The following is a 12,073-nucleotide window of genomic DNA, read 5'->3' on the forward strand; positions in this document are numbered from 1 at the left end:
TGCATCTGATGAATTTTGGTATATCCAAATATTTATTCAGCTCAAAATATTTTAAAATTTCTCTTGAGACTTCCTTTTTGTCCAGTGGGTTAAAGCATGTTGTTCTGTGATGATTTAATTCTGATACAGTCCAAGAACATACTTTGTATGATTTCTGTTATATTGTTAAAGAATTCTGGCCAGGTGTGGCTCACGCCTGTAATCCCAGCACTATGGGAGGCCGAGGTGGGCGGATCACCTGAGGTCAGGAGTTCGAGACCAGCCTAAGCAATGTGGAGGAAACCCCATCTGTACTAAAAATAGATTAGCCAGGTATCATTGTGGGTGCATGTAATCTCAGCTGCTCGGGAGGATGAGGCAGGAGAAACACTCGAACCCAGGAGGCAGAGGTTGTGGTGAGCCGAGATCGTGCCGCTGCACTCCAGCCTGGGCAACAAGAGCAAGACTCTGTCTCAAAAAAAAAAAAATAAAATAAAAAAGATTTCAAGCCTAGGCAACATAGCAAGACCCTGTTTCTACCAAAAAAAAAAAAATTGTTTTAAGTAGCCAGGCATGGTCCCAGCTACCCAGGTGGCTGAGGCAGGAGGATTGCTTGAACTCCAGAGGTTGAGAGGTCGAAGCTGCGGTGAGCTGTGATTGTGCCACTGCATTCTGGCTCTGTCACCCAGTACAGTGGCACAATCACGGCTCACTGCAGTCTCAACCTCCTGAGTTCAAGGGATCCTCATGCCTCAGTCGCCACACATTGGCTTTTTTTTTTTTGGTAGAGACAGGGCTCTCACTGTTGCCCACGCTGGTCTCCAACTCCTGGCCTCATGCAATTTGTAGGGCCGTAGGGCCCCACAGGGTCGTGGGGTGTCCCTTATGCTGTGCTGAGGTGTAAGATCCGAGAAGTAGAGACAGGACACTGAAGACCTGGTGAAGAGCAGCTGGACTTGGGGGACCACGCCACTTGTGAGTGGAGATCAGTGAGAGCCCCAAATGCCCAGAAGCATCCGTATTTATTAGGTACAGCAGGGGGCAGGGTCGTGAGTGAGGTCATCATCTATAGGCTTAGTAATAGGGCATACATAATCACGTGAGTCACAAGCGAGGGGGCACCCTATTATGTCACCTTGGCAGAGAGGTGGGCTGTGTGCAGTAGGGGGCTGTGCCGTGCACAGTAGTAGAGGGTCGTGTACAAAAAAGGGGTCCACCCCCATTAGGCCACCGAGGCAAGGAGGTGGGCTCTGTGCAACAGGTGTCGTGTGCAACACTTCTTATCTGGGGGCTGGAGACTTCAGAGGATGTCTAGTAGGAGGGTACTGTAAGCCAATGCAGTGGGAGCTGGCAGACTTGTGCTCTTCTCTTAAGATATTTATGGGAGGATGATTTGAGCTAGCACAGAAGTGAGAAAATACTGACAGGGTGTACAGCCGCTGTGACTGGTCACACCAGGGGGGTTCTTCTCCCTCGGTTACTTCCAGGATCTCAGGCCTGAGGCCGACTTTCCACAGGAACTGGATGCAAGGTGCTACAACTCCTCTATCAGGAGGAGAGGCTCTTGCTCCAAGCCTGCCATACGGCGTATGCCCTTTCAGGCAGGGACGCCACCGCCGGGGTCTCTGGTTCTTGTCCTGGTCTGGCTGTTTTCCCATGTACTGCTGCTGTTCTGTGACTGCTCTAGGCATTCCTCCTACTACAAACTACCATATGGTTATATAGAAGGATTCTATAAATCAGCACTGAATGTGTCAGTACAGCTCTAACTACAATACCTATATGATTATATAGAAACATTATATAGAACTAGGTATGCTAGATATAAGTACTAAGTATGATTATATAAGCTAGATATATGTAAGCAGTAAGTTATACTTCAGGCACTAATTCTATAAACTAACATGATTATATAAAGGATTATATAAAGGAAATAGCTGAGTAATAACACCATAAACTAAGATATTCTTCAGGCACTAATTGTGCCTAGGATCCGGACGGTTCTTCTTCCTCGGTGCCCATAGTGGGTGTTACCCACAACCTGTTTAGAAAAGTTTTAAGTTGTTATCCAATCGGGTTTTAGTTTAGATTGTGAGGTCTGGCTCCAACCAATGGAAATCAGACACAGCAGTAAGGATGACCCCAAATGCATAAGAAATAAATATGTCTAATTTTCCTTTGTTCACTAGAACAAAGAAATCTTGTGGCAAGATTTCTAGTGAGGGTACCCTTCCTACAGGAAGTAAAAATTGCCTTGCTGAGAGATCCTTTGTCCCAGTGCTGACTTTTCTTTGCGGCACTGAAAATTTACATATAACAATATGTGTAGGTTGTATATGCTGAAAACTACAACATACTGATGAAAGAAATCAATGAAGATCTAAATAAATGGAGAGATATACCACATTCATAAATTAAGGTGTCAATTTTTCCCAAATTAAACATCTACAGATTTAATGTAATCCCCATCAAAATCACAGCTGGATTTTTTTTTAAAGATAGTGACAAGCTGATACTAAAATTTATATGAAAAGTCAAAGGAATTAGAATAGCCAAGGTAATTCTGAAAAAGAAGAGCAAAGGACTCACAATACCTAATTTCAAGATTTACTATAGGCCAGGTGCAGTGACTCACATCCGTAATCCCAGCGCTCTGGGAGGCCAAGGTGGGAGAGTCACTTGACCCTAGGAATTTGAGACTAGCCTGGGCAATATAGTGAGACCCCATCTCTACCAAAAACACAAGTGCAGTGATGAAGACAGTGAGGTATTGGTGAAAGGCAGAGACATTGATCAATAGACTAGAGTTCAGAATAGACCATATTGACAATTGCCTTCTACAAACAAGGTTCTTTTTTAAACATTTTTTGCATAGGTGGCCCATGAAGAAAGGGCAGCCTTTAAACGGATGATACTGCAGCACTTGGGCCTCCATACGCAAAAAAGAAAAAAAAAAACCTTGGCTCATACCTCACACCTTGTGGAAAGTTTACACTGAATCATAAACCTAAAATGAGAGCTAAAACCATAAGACTTCTAGCAGAAAACAGAGGAGAAAACATTTTGTCTCTGTTAGACAATGTCATCTTATATAAGACATAAAAAGCACAAACCATGAAAGAAAAAATTGGTCTTTATTAAAGTTAAAAAATTCTCTTTGGGCCAGGCGCGGTGGCTCATGCCTGTATGCCCAGCACTTCGCAAAGCCGAAGAGGGTGGATAACCTGAGGTCAGGAGTTCGAGTCCAGCCTGGCCAACATGGCAAAAACCCATCTCTGCAAAAAATTAGCCAAGGGTGGTGGCATGGCCCTGTAATCCCAGCTACTCAGGAGACTGAGGCAGGAGAATTACTTGAACCCCAGAGGCGGGGGTTGCAGTGAACTGAGATCACGCCACTGCACTCCAGCCTGGGCGACAGAGCGAGACTCCATCTTAGGGAAAAGAAAGAAGGAAAAGAGAACAGCTTGGCAGTTTCCTTTTTGACTTTTTTTGAGATGGAGTCTCACTCTGTCACTCAGGCTGGAGTGCAGTGATCCGATCTCCGCACTGCAACCTCCACCTCCTGGGTTTAAGCGATCCTCCTGCCTCAGCCTCCCGAGTAGCTGGGATTACAGGTGCATGCCACCAGGCCCAGCTAATTTTTTTTTTTTTTGTATTTTTAGTAGAGACAGGGTTTCACCATGTCAGCCAAGCTGGTCTCAAACGCCTGACCTCGGGTGCTCTGACGGCCCCGGCCTCCCAAGTGCTGGGATTACAAGTGTGAGCCACTGCGCCCAACTGGCAGTTTCTTATAAACTATCATATGATCTAGCAACCCCACTCCTGGGTATTTACACAAAAGAAACGAAAACTTGTGTCCACAAGAAGCCGGTGAGTGAATGTTTATGGCAGCGTCATTCATGATTGCCAAGCACCAGGAGCAATCTCTGTGTCCTTCATCTGATGAATAAAATAAGTAAATGTGGTTCACACCAGTTATGGGACACCTCTCAGCAGTAAAGAGGAACCACCATGAATCTCAAAACACGAAGTGGTAGAAGCCAGACCCTTTTGTGTGACATTCTCGAAAAGGCCACCTCTAGGGATGGAGAACAGAGAGAACTGAGCAGCCGCCACCAGAGGTCAGCAGTTGCGGGGCAGAGGGAGAATGTTCTGTAAGTGAACACAACTCCACTGCGCACCATTTTACTGTATATAAATAAAATTTTTTATTTTATAGAGCACTGGATTTTTTTTCATCATAAAAAGTCAATTTCACTGTGTGTTAATTTACAGAGTGGGATTCTGGCCTGTTTAAAGCAAAAATAATAATGTGTAATAGAGATAATACATATAAAGAAGTAAAATACATAATAACAAGAGCACAAAAGGTAGAAACAAAACAGTATGTTATATGAGGTAGACTGTAATAAGTTAAAATTATAAAATGCTATTTCTAGGGCGGGATCAGTGGCTCATGCCTATAATCCCAGCACTTTGGGAGGCCGAGGTGGGCAGGTCACCTGAGGTCAAGAGTTGGAGACCAGCCTGGCCAACAAAGAGAAACCCCATCTCTATTAAAAATGCAAAAATTAGCCAGGTGTGGTGGTGGGTGCCTGTAATCCCAGCGACTCGGGAGGTTGAGGTAGGAGAATTGCTTGAATCCGGAAGGTGGAGGGTGGCACTGAGCTGAGATTGCGCCACTGCACTCCAGCCTGGGTGACAGAGCGAGACTCTGTCTCAAAAAAATGAAATGAAATGCTATCTCTAGAACAGTGTGTTTTCAAAGTGTGTTCTGCAGACCAGCAGCAGCAGCATTACTTGAGGTTAGAGATGAAAGTTTTGGGCTCCACCCCAGGCCTAACTGAATCAGAAACTCTGGGGGTATGGTACTACGATTTGTTTTTCTGAGAGCACTGGATTTTTTAAAAAGCAGCAGCAGGGGAGACCAGTGTGCTGTGACTTTTAGGGGAATGATGGCTTCCCTGGAGAGGACCGGGGCAGGATCCCCAGGGCTCCGGAAGGGAGGGGAGTCACAGAGCGGCTACGCACAGGGCCCAGCCTTAAAACTTTGGAGAAGGAGTATGGTGAGATGGCTCACACCTGTAATCCCAGCACTTTGGGAGGCCGGGGCGGACAGATCACTTGAGGTCAGGAGTTCGAGACCAGCCTGGCCAACATGGTGAAACTGTCTCTACTAAAAATACAAAAATTAATCCGAGTCACGGCACCAAAAAAAAAAAAAAAAAAGAAAGAAAGAAAGAAAAATTAGTCGTTGTGGTGGCGGGCACCTGTAATCCCAGCTACCAGGGAGGCTGAGGCATGAGAATCGCTTGACCCTGGGAGTGAGCCGAGATCACGCCACTACACTCCAGCCTGGGCGACAGAGTGAGACTCTGTCTCAAACAAAACAAAACAAAACAAAACAACAAAACAAAACAGAACAGAACAGAACAGAACAGAACAAACACCAAATAACAACAACAACAAAAAAGCAGACAGGAAAGAACGGGAAGCAGGTCAGGGAGGTTAGCAAGCACCCACATGCCCTCCCTCGCGGTCGTACCGAGTAAGCAGGGGAGGCGCGCACGCGGGTGGGGACAGGGCGGCCAGGGTCGGCGGGGGAGTCCGGGGCAGCCGGAGTGAGCTGCCTTAGGGGAGTCCGGGGGCGCAGCCGGGCCCCGCGCTCCTCGCGCCCCGCATCGCGCCCTCCCTGGTGTCCACTCCCAAGGCCCTGAGTGCCCCACCCACACCGGCATTGTCCCGCCCACATCAGCCCCGCCCCACTTGCCAATCACACCCCGTCTCACGCCCCGCCCACAACCGCTCGGGCCCCGCCCCCGCCCGTTCAGATCCGCCCGCCGCCTTGGCCCCACCGCCTATATGACCCGCCCCTTTCCAGTGGCGTCCAATCGGCCGCCCGGCGCCGTCGCGTCCCTCAGCTATCCGCCGCTCCTCCCACGCTTGAACTTCCCGAAGGACAGCCGAGTCACCCAATGAGCTCCAGGAATGGCCTGAGCGGGAGAGTGAAGAGCCAATCCGGAGTCGGGGCGCGCAGGAAAGGCGGGCCGGCGTGACGGGCAGGGGAGGTGGTGCCAGGCTGGTTGCTAGCTGCTGCCGCCGCAGGTCGCTCGGGCCGCCTGGCCGCTTCATTGTCACCCGGCCTCGGGGCAACGTTGGGGGTCGCGGGGCGCCAGGTCGCCGGCCTGAGGTTTGGGCGCGACTGGCTCCACATCCCGTCCCCGCCGGCCGAATCTGCGGGCCCCGCGCGCCAGGCCCGCTTCGCGGCTGCGCCCCCGGCCCGCGCAGGTGAGGGGGCCCGGGCAAGGGTGGGCGATGCAGGTCGCGCAGAGCTTGGGGTGGATCCGGAGCCTGCGCAGGTGGGAGGTCGTGGTCTAGTGTTGGGGATCCGGGGCACCCACAGGTGAGAGGGGATCTGGTGCCCGCGCAATTGTCGGAGGGGTCCAAGGCAAGTGAGGGGGATCCAGGGTGCGCACAGGTGAGGGGGGTCCGGGGCCCGCGCAGGTGAGGAGAGGCTCGTGCCTGAGGGTGTGGGTCCCCACCTCCAACCCTCCGGTCCCCAGGACAACATGGAATCCAGTCCCGACATCTCAGGCCCGGCTGCCTTAAGCCCTAAGGGAACTGGGGAGATGGGAGCTGCCCCGTGGACAAGTGGAGGGCTCTGCTCAGCGTGTGGGCTCTGGCCTGTCTGTCCAGGGTCAGGGTCAGGGTCAGGGTCAGTGTCAGCCCACCCTGGGGACCAGGTCCTGGCTCTGGTCATCGGTCCCCACCCCTTCAGGTCCTGGGAGGGACGCCGTTTTATCCAAGATGTAGTGGCCTCCCAGGCCTCCTTTCATCTGGCCTGGAGGTTTCCGGGGAGAGGCCGCGTTCCCCATCCCAGGGCCGCTTGCACGTGTGGCTGGGAGAGCAGAGCCCTGGGGTGTAAGGGCCTGCGTGGGTCCTGCCAGAGGTGGACAGTGCCCTGCAGGAGGTGTTAAGTTTTATCCACACAACCGGAAGTGCATAACTGAGGACTCCAGGCTCCACCTCTAGGGAGTAGGGGTGTCCATCTCTCTGTGGAAGGCACTTTGGGGGACTTGCTGTGGGGTGCTGGGTGGCAGGAAGCCCAGGGCGACCTTGGGCGATGGGTTGGGTGCCTTCTGACTCACCAGAGGCCGCTGTGGCAGGGAGATAATTCTCAACGTTGGTGCCTTGCGCCAGCTTGTCCCATTCATCCACTGGTTCAGTTCGCTGCTGAGCGCCTTGCCCTGCAGGAGCCGCACAATTTGTAAACCAACTGTGTGGGGCCACAGGAGGGGTCAGAGCCCCATGGGGAGTGAAGAGTGACGGGTGCTCAGGGAAGGGCTCCGAGTGCAGAGAGGGAGTGTCCTGGGACCTGGAGGCAGGCGATGGGCGGAGCCAAGCTGGCTTAGTTTGAGGAGCAGCAGGGAGCCCGTGTGGCTAAAGCCACAGCAGAGGGGCGTGGCAGGGAAGCTGATGAGGTCCCGGAGAGTGCAGGGTCCGGTCTCGCAGGAGCTGGATGTGTACTCTGTTCTCCGTGCCTAGCAAGCTGCCACAGGGTTTTTAGCAGGAGCACATGTGTGAGCTGAGATGCCTTCAGCAAGATCACCTGAGGTGCCCTGTGGGGATGTGGAAACGGGCTGGGGGCTGTCAGGGTTTGCTCTGCGAAGTTCCAGAGTAGGGAACCCAGCATCCCCAAGTGTATCCCCGATCTCAGAATGCCCATCCCCCATGGGATAACCCTTATACCCAGGGAGTGCTCGCCAGTGCAGCCTTGCCACCAGCATCTTGGCTGGACCTCACACAACCCCTTTTTAAATCATGTATTTTACAGGGCTGGGTGTGGTGGCTCACACCTGCAATCCCAGCACTTTGGGAGGCTAAGGCAGGTGAATCACTTGAGGTCAGGAGTTCGAGAGCAGCCTGGCCAACATGGCAAAACTTTGTCTCTACTAAAAATACAAAAATCAGCCAGGCATGGTGGCAGGCAGCTGTAATCCCAGCTACTTGGGAGACTGAGGAAGGAGAATCGCTTGAATCCAGGAGGTGGAGGTGGCAGTGAACCTAGATAGCACCATTGCACTCCAGCCTGGGTGACAGAAATGAGACTCCATCTCAAAAAACAAATAAATAAATAAATAAAATGTCCATTTTACAGAAGAAGAGAGTGGGGCTCGGGCAATGGCTTTCTTGGAATTGCGGTGCAGGGTAGATGGCACTGCTGGTTTCACATTGACGACAGCCCGTGGTCCAGGCTCCCTCTGGGCGCTCCTGGCTTGTTCCCACACATGGGCCTTGCCCTCGTGCCCACCTGTCCACCGCCCAGGGCTCTCCTCCCATGCTACGCGGTAGCGCTGGGCTCAGAACAGCTCACGTGTGTTCCTGTCGAGGAGCCTGCTGCCAGCCAGGGGCGCATAGGTGGTGGCAGGCCTTCCTGGGAAGTTTGGTGGCAAGTGGACCGAGGTGTCCTGGGCTGGCCGAGGCTGGGCTGGAGGTGGTGGGTGCAGGGCCTGTAGTTTCCCCAGCCCATCTCACTGCAGCTCTTGCCTTCCCGCTCAGGACCTGCCTCGTCCACCATGAAAGGCACCCGGGCCATCGGCAGCGCCCCGGAGCGCAGCTCGGCAGGCGTGGACCTGAGTCTGACAGGTGTCCCTCCGCCTGTGTCCCGGCGCCCTGGCAGCGCCACCACCACCAAGCACGTCGTCCGCTCTGTCTCCGTGGTCACTGGCAGTGAGCAGAAGAGGAAGGCGCTGGTGAGTGCTGGGGCCTAGAGGTTCCAGTCCTGCCTCCTGGATGGCTTTTGTCCAGGTGGCATCTGACCCCTGGGGCCAGTTCCACATGTGAACATGTGCCTCATACCTGGACAGGTGTGATCCTTGTGGCTGTTCCAGGAGGTAGGCAGGACTTGAGTCTTGCAGACGTGGGTGCTAAACCACTAGACGGTCAAGGCCAGAGCCTGGATTTTTCCCACACCAGCCCCAGTCTGTCCTGTGCTACCACCCTTTGGATTTGTTTGAATCCTCGAAAAGTGGGGTTGACCTGTGGGGAGGGTGATGAGCTCCTGGTGGCCTTGGAGAAACCTACACAGGTGTGTGGGTGTGTGGGCAGCAGGACCGCTGTGGGATCTTCGGGGTGAGAGCTGCCTTTCCTGCCCACCTCTGGGAGTGGGGAGGAGGGTGGGCGGTTCCCAGTCGGGGGCTGTGAGAGGCAGGGGGGCCTGCTGTATCATGAGTTGCTGTCTGCCAGGCCCAGTATTCGGGGGAAGGGAGGAATCCAGCCACACCGTGTGGGTTGGGGCAGAGCCTGCCCGGAGTCTCACCTGAGCTTCCAGAACAGCGAGGGCGTGGGGGCCTTGGCTTCAATGCACCAGCAGGTCTGGGGCTTCCTGCCTGAGGTCCATGCCAGGCAACACAGCAGGGCAGAGAGAAGCCTCGTGGGGTCCAGAGGGAGTCAGGGCTTCCCGAGGAACCCCTGGCAGGTCCAGGCCAGGGTTCCACTGTGAACAAAAGGCTTGAATCTCTCCCTTCTCCTTGAAAAAGTCATTCCTATCTGCCCTAGAAGCTAGAGGTGGGCAGGGTGGGGGCCCACCAGAGGCCTAGCTGAGTTCCAGGGTAAGGGCAGCTGGGCCAGTAGTAGACCCTTGGGCTAAGGAGGTTCCCAAAGCCTGGGGCTGCAGGGTGGGGACCCAGGATGTCCTGATGTGACAGTGTGGCCAGCAGGTTGTCTAAAGATTCGCTGTATCTCTAGGCGTTTACAGACATAAGCTAAAAATATAAGTACGCTTCACTGTTTTAGCAGAGGGGTGACTGACGGGGCTAGTGCCATCTCTGAGAACTCTGCCTCTCCTGTCTGCAGTCGTGCTCCTGCGTCGCTGGCCCCTCACCCGCCTGCCTTGGCCCCTCCCACTGCTTCTAAAGCCAAAGGCTCATAGACATGGGGCAGGGAAGACACACTTGAAATTGCAGATCTGGGCTGGGTGCTGTGGTTCTCGCCTGTAATCCCAGCACTTTGGGAGGCTGAGGCAGGTGGATCACCTGAGATCAGGAGTTCAAGACCAGCCTGGCCAACATAGTGAAACCCGGTCTCTACTAAAAATACAAAAATTACATTGCACTCCAGCCTGTAATCCCAGGTACTCGGGAGACTGAGACAGAAGAATTGCCTTAACCTGGGAGGTGGAGGTTGCAGTGAGCTGAGATTGTGCCACTGCACTCCAGCCTGGGCATCACAGCAAGACCCTGTCTCAAAAAAAAAAAGAAAGAAAGAAGGACAGAGAGAGAGAAAGAAAGGAAGAAAGGAAGAAAAAGGAAGAAGAAAGGAAGAAAGGAAATGAAAGAAAGAAAAAGAAAGAAAGAGAAAATAAATAAATGGCAGGTCTGTTGTAGCGTGGAGACTGTGGTAGAAGTTTCCAGCAGATGTCATTTGGCGGCATGGACGGGCTCTATCCATGGCCGACCAGGTACCTAAGCACACTCCCAGCCTTTCTGCTGGGAAATGTCCTGTTACTGAATAGAGGCTCAAGGCCACAGCAAGTGTTAGTCACATCGTCCCGCCTTTCCTCGGCTGGCACCGTCGCCTGCTCCTGCAGCGCCGAGTGGAGACTGCTCACAGTCCCTTCGTTCATGGAATGTTCCAGCTGTTCGCTTCAATGCCTTGAGCCACTCACTCGATCCAAGACGGCGCCACCCCTGCATGCCTGTCTGCCTTCTGTCGGGCACATGGTGGGTGGGAGCCCTGCACTGCTAGTGGAAAGGGATCCCCCGCCAGCGTGTGGCCAAGTTTCCTCTCGGCCGCCCGCCCTGCTACCACTCAGTCCCGTCGGGATTCCTGGAGAGCGTTTGTTTTGGCCAGGCATGGCTTCACACCCCTACAAGGGAGCGAGTGATTCTCTTCCTGATGGGTTTTGCGGGTGGGGTAGGCTGCTGGCCCCTGGCTCGGGGACCTTCTCAGTGGCCATTGGCCTGGGGTTTCCACTCGACCCCTTGTCTCCAAACATCTTCCTGGGTCCAGGGCCTGCTGTCCTGCAATTCCCTGGCCAGGATGTATCTGCAGTTCCTGCTGGTCTTCTGGCTCAAGAGATGTCGGTGCCAGATTAGAGAGTCCCTCTTCCTTGCCGAGCTGTGCGCCCACCTGATCCTCTCGTCCCCTAGGTCATTATTCACTCGGTTCCCTTCCCATAAAGAAAGGAGGTCTTTAAATCCCAAGAGCACAAGCTCACTGGGGAGCAGATATCACTGCACATGTGTCGCACCATGGGGGCCACTCGCCCCTCCTTGGGCGACATCGCCCCCTCCTTCTTGCAGGTGGAATTTAGGGTTTTTAGTCTATGACTTGATTTACATCTGAGCACCAGCGGTGCCTTTCCACCTTGGTGTCCGTCAGTGAGCGGAAGTCCATTAGTCCCTCCCCTGGCATCCCTTGTCTTCTGCCTAGAGGCTGTGAAACTGACCCAGGAAAATTGAGGAAAGACTCTCCTTGTGTTTTGTGACCTTGGAGTTTTGGGGAGAGCTGGTCAGGAATTTTGCAGAATGGCCCTCTTTGGGATTTGCCTGATGTTTTTCTTGTGATCAGACTGGGTGGTGGATGGATTTTGGGGGAAAGACCACAGAGGTAAAGTGCTCTTCTCAGCCCGTCCTACCCAGGGTCTGTGCTGTCCACATGACCTCTCACGGGCGATGCTGCTGGCCTGCGTCCCGTGGCCAAGGTGGAGGGTCAGGATTCTCCACTGTGAAGTTACCCTTCCCTTGTGCTCTCTGGAAGGAAGTTACTTTGTTCAGTCCACACGGAAGGGGTGGGGAGTTTTGCTCACCCTCCTTGAAATTCTTTTTATTTTTTTTGTTTCATTCAAGAATTTTTTTCCTAGACCAAGTTATTTGAAATTCTTCTAAGGCCGGGCGCGGTGGCTCAAGCCTGTAATCCTTGCACTTTGGGAGGCCGAGGCAGGTGGATCACGAGGTCAAGAGATCGAGACCATCCTGGTCAAAATGGTGAAACCCCGTCTCTACTAAAAATACAAAAAATTAGCTGGGCATGGTGGCGCATGCCTGTAATCCCAGCGACTCAGGAGGCTGGGGCAGGAGAATTGCCTGAACCC

General features: G+C 53.1%; 1 protein-coding gene across 8 annotated transcripts in view; it reads left to right on the top strand.

The window, feature by feature from the left end:
* Positions 1-6,038: 6,038 nt before the first annotated feature.
* CEP131 (centrosomal protein 131) overlaps positions 6,039-12,073 on the top strand; it is a 30,527-nt gene continuing 24,492 nt past the window's right edge. For 5 of the 8 annotated variants that reach the window (XM_017524906.2, XM_017524907.2, XM_017524908.2 and 2 more), the window contains exon 1: positions 10,391-10,700. In XM_017524906.2, the coding sequence (XP_017380395.1) occupies positions 10,395-10,700 (306 nt within the window). In that variant the 5' untranslated portion in view covers positions 10,391-10,394. Of the gene's footprint in view, positions 6,268-8,538; positions 8,733-10,390; positions 10,701-12,073 lie in introns of those variants that run through there. The other 3 variants (XM_017524910.2, XM_017524911.2, XM_017524912.2) reach the window with 2 other exon arrangements.

This window comes from Cebus imitator, unplaced genomic scaffold (assembly GCF_001604975.1).
Source record: "Cebus imitator isolate Cc_AM_T3 unplaced genomic scaffold, Cebus_imitator-1.0 Scaffold36, whole genome shotgun sequence".
Taxonomy (NCBI): Eukaryota; Metazoa; Chordata; class Mammalia; order Primates; family Cebidae; genus Cebus; species Cebus imitator.